This window comes from Bactrocera latifrons, unplaced genomic scaffold (genome assembly GCF_001853355.1).
Source record: "Bactrocera latifrons isolate USDA-ARS-PBARC rearing strain unplaced genomic scaffold, ASM185335v1 scaffold_353, whole genome shotgun sequence".
Lineage (NCBI taxonomy): Eukaryota > Metazoa > Arthropoda > Insecta > Diptera > Tephritidae > Bactrocera > Bactrocera latifrons.
Window position 1 is genome coordinate 16,431 of NW_017536994.1, and position 10,694 is coordinate 27,124.

At 32.5% G+C, this 10,694-nt stretch overlaps 1 protein-coding gene and 1 long non-coding RNA gene across 2 annotated transcripts; both read left to right on the forward strand.

The window, feature by feature from the left end:
- The first annotated feature begins 783 nt into the window (after nt 1–783).
- LOC108971700 (CCR4-NOT transcription complex subunit 11-like) lies at nt 784–6,372 on the forward strand. The gene is made up of 3 exons (XM_018937945.1): nt 784–852; nt 3,861–4,026; nt 5,021–6,372. Coding segments are annotated over exons 1-3 (339 nt in total). The 5' UTR covers nt 784–850; the 3' UTR covers nt 5,192–6,372.
- Nucleotides 6,373–6,585: 213 nt separating this feature from the next.
- On the forward strand, nt 6,586–8,775 carry LOC108971701. The gene is made up of 3 exons (XR_001993566.1): nt 6,586–6,624; nt 8,265–8,347; nt 8,430–8,775. It is a non-coding gene; the product is annotated as an uncharacterized LOC108971701 (long non-coding RNA).
- Nucleotides 8,776–10,694: the final 1,919 nt, after the last annotated feature.

Sequence of the window (10,694 nt, forward strand, 5' to 3'; positions counted from 1 at the left end):
ACAACCTGTTGGTATACGATTGGGCAGTTTTAGCCCCGCAAACCACCAGCTGGATGGTGACCGCACATTGAAATCTTGGTATAACAGTTTTGAAGTCTTTGGATATTTTTAACGATCGTTTTTATCGTTTTGCTTATTAAAAATTTCTATAACCGCGTGCTACTAAAGAAGATATTGCATCTGTTGCGTCTAATTTGCTTCAATCGCGCAAATAAGTTTCGATTTTGATCAATTTCATTAAGATATACCGCATCTTACCGAAAGTTCGAAAATAACTGAGGTAAATTTTTCAATAGCCTTTTGTTTTTTTTTACAGATCACACGAGAGTCGTGTCAAGTCATGTAGCTTTTATTCTGAGTTTTTGGCATTTATCCCTTTCACAGTTATTAGAAGGAGATTATTTCTCAATTTCCTTAAGTTGCGGTATAAAGTTCCCCCCAAAATTTAACATTTATAAATTATTTCCATTATAAGTAACACTCCGCGAAGAAAAAGACTTTGAGTTGCAAATACGGATATAGAACGAGTTATCGAACATAGGATTCAACGAAAGGGCCATCTGAAACGCAGTCGCGGCCAACATTTGAAAGGGATATCTTCAACAAATAAATGCCAAAGAGCTAATACTAAGTTGAACATTGAACATTGACATTGAAAACACAATTTCTGGACTGTGTAATCAAAGTGGTTTTCGCCGACATTATATGTTTTAGATCCGTTTTCGATAACAATTCACAATTTTTTTGTTTGTTTACATTTAGAGAAGTGAGAAACTCGTTTAATTGAACAATGCGTTTTTACAGAAATGCCACCTAATTTGACTACCTAATCAATAAAAAATATACCTACATGTAAGTATATATTTATTTTTCAGTAATGCTATTTGAACAACATTTTTAACCTCAAACGAAAAACACATAAGGAACAGAATAAGATAGTACACCTATATTTATATTTTATAATTGTTAAAACAATTCATATTGCATAAATACAATATTTACAATCACATTTTTTCGATTTAAAATATATTTTACATTTATATTGTTCCCTTCACTAATTTCTTCGTATACATCGATTTCACATAATATAGTAATAACCAGTGTTACCATTACTAATTTTGCAAACGATCAGAGAAGAAAGAAGAAAAAGAAAGATCGAAACCATATCGGTGATGGACAATAAAAAAATCGCTATTTCCCTTCTTTTGCGATATACCGTTGTTGATTAGCTTTTTGTTTTTGAAGCGCGGCCAAGGTCCCCCAAAGCAAAAAGGCATCCTACTGATGTATGTAAAAAAGGCAGAACACCTCGGTGTTGGTCTGACAATGGCAATTTTTTTAAGCGCTTCCTGTTGCCGTCAACGCAAAAAGGAGTTGGTCCAACCAAGGTTATCCGCCAAAGGATTTCCACGTGAAATAAATACGTTTTAATTATTTCCTGTAATTGGAGTATAATCTGTTTTCTTTATTTCCTTCGGTTCATTTACAAAGATTTCGATAAAGTAACACTAGCTATATTTGTCAGTTTTCAACCGTTTTGTTATTGTGGAAATAAATAGAAATGAAAAAATTAAATATTGAATAGGAGCTATTAAACGTATTTCTGAAGTGTTAGAGTATATAAAAGGCAAATACATTTTACATTTATATTCTGGATTTGGAGAACCTCCTCTATCCACCAATACCTTTTTTACCCTGAAAAACGGTATTCTAAATTTTGCCCAAATAATTTTTTTCCTATTGCTCCTGAACATCAGCCCCTTCCAAAATATATTCATCAATAGACATATGTATATAGTACATTTGTCTAACCGGGGGAAATTAAAGGTATTTTTTTTAACACATATTTATAACTAAATATGAGGGGAACCCAATTAACTGGCTTCAGTTCAGCGTCAGGTTATTCAGTTAAGCACGGAAAATCAATTAACTAGCGTCATATTTGGAGGTACTGTGTTTGTATACGGAATGTAAACAAATAACAAGTGATTACTTAGATATCGCAAAATATGTCTCCCAATCATATGGACTAAAGCAGAATAGGCACAGATTAGATTTCAAATGGTTTTCAATGTGATTTCGACATAATTATTTTACACGGATGTGTAAGTAAGTTTTAGGGAGGAAACCAATTTTTCCTACGAAAACAGGTTTTGATATCGGTCCGAACATAGCATAAACCGATTGACCGATATTTTCAATAAAAATCATATTTTTGCATTGGACTCTACATATTTTTTGTATAGGTCATTGAAAAACAGCTGATGTATCTAAATATTTAATGAAATCATCGTTTGCACAAATATGTAGGTGGAGAGACGTACAGACAGTCACTCGGGTTTCAAATCATCCATAACTTTATATCTATCTTGAAAACTTTTAGGTGAACAGACTAAGTATACTCTGTAGAAATACATATGTTGCAAGAGTATAAAAATAACGACACTTTTGTTTACGGATCTGGCCTTGCCTTGGCCTTTATAAGATGATTAAGTATTTGTTATTTCAATGAAATACATGTACACATACACATAGTATGTGGGTATATTTTCATAAAATATGAGCGTTGAGTATAAATAAAAAAAAAAAATTGGACTGAAGAGTGGCCTAAATACCTTATCTATAATATAATGAATTTAATTTCACTGGTTGATTTTTCTCTTAAATTTCTGTACATAATATATTAAATTTGGTTGAGCTTATTAGCATACATAGCATTTGAGTTGACTAGGTTGATTTTAATATACAAGGGGCGTTCCAAAGTAAACAGGACTTACAAAAAAAAACAGGACAAATGGTTTTTCGGCAAAATCAATTTATTGTATTCAAAATAGTCCCCTTCTGCTTCAATGCAGCTTTTTGTACGGTCCAAAAGCATGTCGAACGAGTGTTTTAGCTCGTTGGCCGGTATGGCCGTTAGTATGCCGGTGCAATGGCCTCCACGTCTGCATAACGCTTTCCTTTCATGGGCAAATGCATTTTTCCGATAAGGAAAAAGTCGCACGGTGCCATATCTGGTGAATACGAGGAGTGGTTGATGGTTAAAATGTGATTTTTGGTCAAATAATCGTCCTTCGAATGTTGGATTCAAATCAATTTTTGGTCGTCAGTCAATTTTGCGGAACAGATCATGCCCACACCTTTCGTAAGCCCAAATGTTCGGTCAAAATGTGAAAAAGAAATATGTTTTGGAAACGTTCAATTCATATTCATGAATTCCATGATGATAGGCAATCATCGCCATAAACTTGTTTAATCAATTGAATCAGTTGGCTCTTTGTTCGAAGCTTATTTTCGCACCGATAACGCAAACATACTGACACTTAAAACGCAATAGCTATAGCTTCACTTCCAATCTATGAAATGTCATGGACTCACTTTACAATCGATAAAGATAGCAGATTCTAACGCACCAGTCGACATATAGATGGCGACACCAGGGCTCGCTGTTTACTTTGGAACGCCACTTGCAAATATCGCCGATATAAAGATAAATATAGTAAAAAGGCTACGACAAAAAATATAAGTTTATAAATTCCAAACATCATTGTGATCACTTCACTACTTCTTTGAATAAAAAAGGTTAAATTCTTTTATAACAGTTTTTTAAATAAAAAAATTTACACACCTGAAAATGCGTAGTAAAAATATTTAAATATTATGCGCAGGTTTAACTAAATATTAGGGCTAGGGGACGAAATTCGACGTCTTATATATAAAATTTATTATTTACATATATTAAGAGTATATATACATAGGTATATTGTTTGGTAGTTAAGTCTTATCAGTTTAGTAATGTTGAAATCTCTTAGTGGAGAATATATTATATATTACCTTTTTGCTTATTTTTAAATTTTCAGGCTTACTACTTCAGTGAATTTACCTACAGAGTTTATTCATTTATATATCAGCAATTGCATCTCTACATGTGAGACTGTTAAGGACAAATATATGCAGTCACGTCTGGTGCGTTTAGTTTGTGTTTTTTTGCAATCACTTATCAGGAACAAAATAATTAATGTCAAAGTAAGTTTCCGCAAATATATTTCTTTTTAATTTCATAAATTTTCATTATTTCTATATATGTATGTATATATGTTTATGGATAAATATGAAGAAAGAGTGGTGGAGAATATTAGTGCGTCGACTTTTCTGTAAATAAATGACCGAACAAATTTTTGACTCACAGACATGACACTATTAGGAAAGGATTCACGCTTTCAATAAAATACTTCAAACGTTTACCGATATTTATGAGAAAAGTTAACAATAGGTATGGGTTCACGTAGTCGGTATCTGGGAACTTGAGTTTTACAATTTTTGGTCATAAGAAAGAGCTCCTTAAAAGCACTATTTACCCCAAGTTATATCATCATATATTCATTAGTTCATGATTTATAAAGGTGGACAGTACTACGCCCATAGTGGTTCTAAAAGTTTTTTTTTTGTATCAATCAGCTAAAGAATTAAGCAATCTGTCGCTTTTTTTTTATTGAGTTATCGCACTTTTAGTAGTTTTCATATGGATAATGATCCGGGGTTATAGTCTGATTTGACAAAGAGATTTGTAATAAGCATAAAAGTTTGATGTAACTTAAGTGGTTAAACATATTAAGTGGCGGCGACATCCCCTCTGGAGTCGTTGTATTAAATAACAGTCTATTTATTTTAAGTTAACTGCACAAAAGCGTTTATCACACTTCCAATTCGGATTAGGTCTGATATAAATTAAGATCTTGAGAATTTCTTTATGTTTTTTGTGGAAGGAAGAATTTATTTCTATACTACTAATCTTTATAAGTCTTAATTAGTAGTTGCGGTTTGTCAAGGATGGCGTAACTTGATTATTAATCCAATATTAATTCTACTGTCCTTGCACGATTTTTTCAGTTTACATATGTACATATGTCTTTCATTTTAAGCGTAAACGACAACAACCCCAAATAAAATTTTAGAAATATACATATGTATACATTAATTTCAAATCCGTCCAATATATTTTTTTTTATTCTATTTGCAGGAATTATTAATTGAAATCGAAGCTTTCTGCGTAGGTTTCAGCCGAATAAAAGAAGCTGTAGGTTTATATAGGCTTCTAAAGAATTTGGAACTTGGGGAACATGGCTCTAGTGCCAACAACGGAAGTTTAACTTATTCTACGAACAAAAATGAAACTATATCTCCAAAATAATTTTATTTATATTTTACGAGTAAAGTAAATTGTTTTGAGATGCTAACAAGTAATTAAAATAAAATAGTGTTGTCTTTGCATATACATATCTTATATAGTATACAGTGCACAAAACAAAAACAAACTTCTACAGGAAGATGGTTTGACTATGAACTGACTTGTCTTCTAAACTATAAGAACTTTTTAGTTTCATTCACTAATGTATAAAAGTCGCTTCATTTATTTTTATAATGTTATTGAAATTTATTACTGAAAATCCAGTGTGCTTAAAAAATTAAAAAAATCCATAATAATTTAATTTTCGAAGACCAAATAGACTTGTACAGGTTACATAAAACGAAATCCTTTCAGGAAAATTACTACTTTGTATGTGCAATAGACACTATTGAAATTGAATTGTTATTTATCGGTCAGCGGTTAGACTTCTTTACGTCAAATAAATCAACGACCATCAGATCTGTCATCTGTAAAAAGTATTACTCTTTCGAATGTAGAAAATATTTTACAATATTTCTCTTCGATAAGTGTCTTTAATTTTATCTTAAGGCGTGTAATATGTTTTTGGGCCTCTACTGTACTTCATATAGCCTTTCTTTTTCAATTAGCAATAGTTACATAATTAATTTAACAGGGAGTAGAGTTATCAATGCTTTATTGGGATTGTACGATTGTGAACGGTTTGTTTGACTCCAAATCAGAGATAGGTACAATCAGCACTGGGTTATAATTAGAGAAGAGGGAGAGATATATCCCCCGATATTTATAGGAGTACAAAGGAATGTAAAGTAACGTAACTTTAAAGTAAGAATTAACAAAGATACTAAGAAACGGAAATGAAATGTATTCTAAAAGAGAGATTATAAATAGAAAGTTGTGATGAAACAGAATTGCCAGATAAGACTTAACATTATTAGAAAATGAACTTAAACATAACATAAATAGTCTTAAACATACTACCCGGTCGAGTCGGTTGAATCGAAATCCATTTTCTCTAGGAATAGGCATAGTTTCAGGAAATATCATTGAACACGCATATTTATCAATAAAGCCGAAATATAATTAAAAATAAATATCATTTTCAAGGTACATACATACATATGTATGTACATATGTACATAAACATAGTCAAGCATTTACATGAAATGCACTTCAAATAATAAAAAAAATTCATGGGACAAAAGTCATAAAGTTACAGAACAGATAACATTAAAGACACACACACATACATGTATTAAATTATTTACTTGAAAATAACCCCATGTCAAGCAGCAATAAATAATATGCTGCAATACAAACAAACATATACACATACACATGTATTTATTTATTTAAGATAGTTTTAAAATTTGTATATAAGCAATGAATACACAAAATAAAACCCAGAATGAATATATTCTCCCTTGATATCAGTCTATCATTGCCCCCCACCAGTGGTAAGGATTGTTAGATACTGTATTTAGGAATTAACATTTGGTTCTATCGAGCCTAAAATAAAAAAGAGCTCAGCCAAATTTAAAAAAGCTCTGATATTATAAAAAATACAGGCAAATAAAAATAAGTAAGCCCTGTTTTTAATATAAATACAGGCAAAATTAAATTGAAAGACGGGTGTATATTCCCGCATATTGATTAAATAAAAATATTTGCAAGACGGGTGTATATTCCCGCATTAAACTCGATCGCATAAGCCGTTTTAGCAGAGACTAAACGCAGTGATCTAACTGCTATCCAAGAGATATTCAGAAAAGTACCAAAAAGAACTCGATACTAACCACGAGCTAATGGCAGATGGCATAGGAGATGAAGATTACTTCAAGAAGAGTCTTAACACTATGATTAAAATCGAAGAGGCAATCAATGCATTAAAGATAAGCATTGTAAAAGACAAACCTCTAGTCGAATTTGATCAGCAAATTGAAGCAGTTCAAATACGATGCAATAATCAGGATCAAAAGACTTCCATATTCATGAGGAAAATTGAAAACCTCAGAAGAAAAATGGAAGATCTAAGCACGGAATGAGTGATCGACAACATTCAAATAAAGGGCTTAGACTTTTTATTCATAGACGTCCAAAATCTAAAAAGTAAATTAGATTTTAGTGTAGAAATTGAAGACATATTCGAAAAAATATATGACGAATATTACGAAGAACTTCAGAATTTAAAAAAGAAATTAAAAAAAGAAGAGCATAAAATTTCTTATCGCCCTAACTTGGATTTAGAAAAATTAAAAATTCCAATATTTTATGGCGATATAGAAGAATGGGCAAATTTTTATAACGTGTTCCAAGAAATGGTACACAATAACGAGCACTTGCCGAGCGCAGAAAAAATGCTGCGTCTTCGTCTCTGCTTAAAAGGCGAAGCTGCGCGATTAATACAGCACCTACAAATTTCAACAAAAAATTATGAAGCTGCATGGAGTCTGCTAAAACAAAGATATGACAACCAAAGAATTCTGTACACAACACAATGGGATAGAATAATGGATCAACCAAATATAAATAGTGACAATGCTGAAAGCGTGAGGCAACTATGAGATACAACAAATGAGTGTCTCAACGCTATAGAGTCACTGGGAATAAGCATTGAACAAGCTGATCCATTTATTGCGCGTGAAATTGTCCGGAAGTTAGACAAAGAAGGACTGAAATTATATGAGCAAACAGTTAAAAAGACGAGAGAAATACAACAATTATCGGACATCAGAAATTTTTTGGATCAACACTTTCAAACATTGAAAGCAATAGCTGATAAAGAACATCTTAGTAAAAATCGTAAACAACATATGTTTAAAGTTAATAATACCTTGAATAATACAAGGCAGCCAATCAAGATGTGTTCCTATTGTAAAATTATAGGTCACACTTTATTGCAATGCAGAAGATTCAAAACCATAACCATTGATGATAGACGATAAGGCGCAATTTGACAACGTTGTTTGGTTCTTTAATAAATATAAGTAAAATACTTATGAGTGGAATGCATTGTGTTTTATTTGTGTACTAATTAACAACTTAAAATTATTCATAAGTAAAAAAAAAAAAAAAATCTAATTACTCTGTTTTACAGCCATATTCATATTTAAGACTAAATACTATCATCTTATCTGTCTAAAAACTTTTGAAGCATATCTCTAAGGCAGGCTAGCCATGGTTTGTATTCTCTCGCGCTCTATTTGCATCTTTTCCCGTTCAAGCTCTATAATCTGATCGTGCCTTTCCTTTTCATTTTTAGCTTCTTCCTTAAGGAATTCCAGAGACTCATTGGCACTGATTGTCCTACGCCTTCTGCCGAGATTGGTCGATGTTGTGTTGTTCGAGGTTCCTGGAGAGTCATTCAAAACCCCAATATCTTCCACCACATTGGCAGCATCCCTTGTACTTGGCAGTGACAAAGACGAATGCAAATTCTCAGGAGGCGTACTAATGGAATGTCTGGTTCGATACACATCGTCAAATTCTTCAAGAAACCCCCAAGCACTTGCAGCACGCCCTGTTAAGCTATTTCGCTTTTTAATTCTTTTATATGTGCAGAAGAGATTCACAAATTTACGGGAAATCTCATCCCGTGATAAATTAAATTCTGGAACTTTTTCTTTAATTATTTCAAGAATTCTCCCCCACAGGAATGATTTTTTTTCCTTCCTCCCTGGAACTCCGACACCATGTCCAGCCTTGTTCGTATTAAAATTTTTATATAATTTGCTGGAAATTCGTGGGATCTAAATGTAAATACGGCCTATTATTATTATATAATCATATTAATAATTAAAGACATCTATAGAATTAGAAATTATTTTACTCACTCTTCCATTTCACCTTTGGTTTAAAAAAAAATTACTGCAATGGCTGCGACAATTTGTCGAAGTGCTGCCAAATGCATTAAAAAACTTTTGACTAAGAGCAGTATTGCCGCAGGTTTTTTTGACGAACGCGTTTCCCCTGAAAATATGCAGTGCAACCAAGTTACTGCGTTTACGAACTAATCCTTTTTACTATTTTTGTATTCATTTCTTCGAATTTTTAAAATTTTGTTTGCAAAGAACGTAACTCTTGCAAGATCGTTTGTATTTATACTTTAGCACTGACCACAAACTGCAGAAGACACAAAACCAATGAACCAGATGTCAACAACTTCTTTTTCTATTCTGTTGTTTTCATCTAATTTCATTTTGCAGTCGCTGCGACTTCAACGTCGGTGATCGCGTTCAACAATCTTTAATTTAAAGCCTGGAAGTGACTTAAAAGTGACGCATTTGGCGTTTGACACGTGAACGCGACAACTATCTTTATTTTAACGTACGTACGGAAGTGTGTATTAAAAATCCTATACCGAATATAAGGGCACGAGAGCACCCATTGCAGAATCTAGTGATATATGAACAGCCGATTCGATCAATTTATTGTGAATGACTAATATGCATGGCTATTGTGAATTAGCGCCCCTTCTGCATACATTTTTAACAAAAAAAAAATCGTAACAAATCTTTATAATTTAAGTAAAAATTTTAAAATCTATTTAAAACTTACCTTCCTCAACACTTTAACAGTGAAATATGTAGGTATGATTTATGCCTTTATGTAAAATGAAAACTAAAACAGGGTTGCAATTATATTTTTACGTGTCATTGCACGCAAATAAACATGGGTTTTGGTCTGACATATTTTACAGCCATTGCAAATAATTTTCTGCTTGCGTTTGTTGTTGTGCCGTTGCATTAGGTGGAAAAATCTGCAACTCGTGCACCGTGCAAGGGTTTTGCCAGAGCAAGAGAATACCTCTATTGTTCGTGCTGTATCAAACCAGTTGACGACAGTGATTACTTGATTTGATCAACAACGTTGTCTATGATGAACTGAATTGATTTGATTGCGTTTTCGGAACGAGTGTTTCTTCGGATTTAATCATACTCGTTGCAGCTCTCTGCATGGCACCTTCCGAGACATGATGAGTGGCAATTGAGCTCCGCCATGAAATCAACTCGTCTACAATTACAAAAGAAATTTTAAAAAATTTGTTCTTACAAAATGCACCAAAATGTAGAGGGTATTCTCAATGCTTCATTGGGTTTATACGATTGTGAACGATTTGTTTCAAATTAAAGAACCCACATAATAAAAATACAGCTGACGTTTTCATCCAACAGTAACGCCGAAATCTATATACATACATATATGAAACGGTTTTCAAAATGGAGAAAGTGCATATATTTTGGATGAAGTTAGATGATTTTCCGTATTGGAACCACTAAACAAAATTAATTTAAACGAAAAATATTACACAAATATTCATTGTGTGAGGGTTTGGTTATGCAAACTGCGCAGTACTGGCATCCTTGAAAGTTCGAAAAAAAAATCATTGCCGTTGCTAATTCACAAAGACGCACAACCCTTGCAACATTTGAAAAGTATTCGCAATTAATAATTTTCTATTTTAGACGATTCGTTCTATTTTTGGACTTTTGAATCGCAATGGACAATTTTGGATTTCTAATTCGTC

Bases quoted from the DNA above. Each gene is read 5' to 3' on its own strand.
- LOC108971700 (XM_018937945.1), top strand. The intron at 4,027-5,020 runs GTAAGTTTCCGC...TTCTATTTGCAG, and splicing joins ACAAAATAATTAATGTCAAA to GAATTATTAATTGAAATCGA.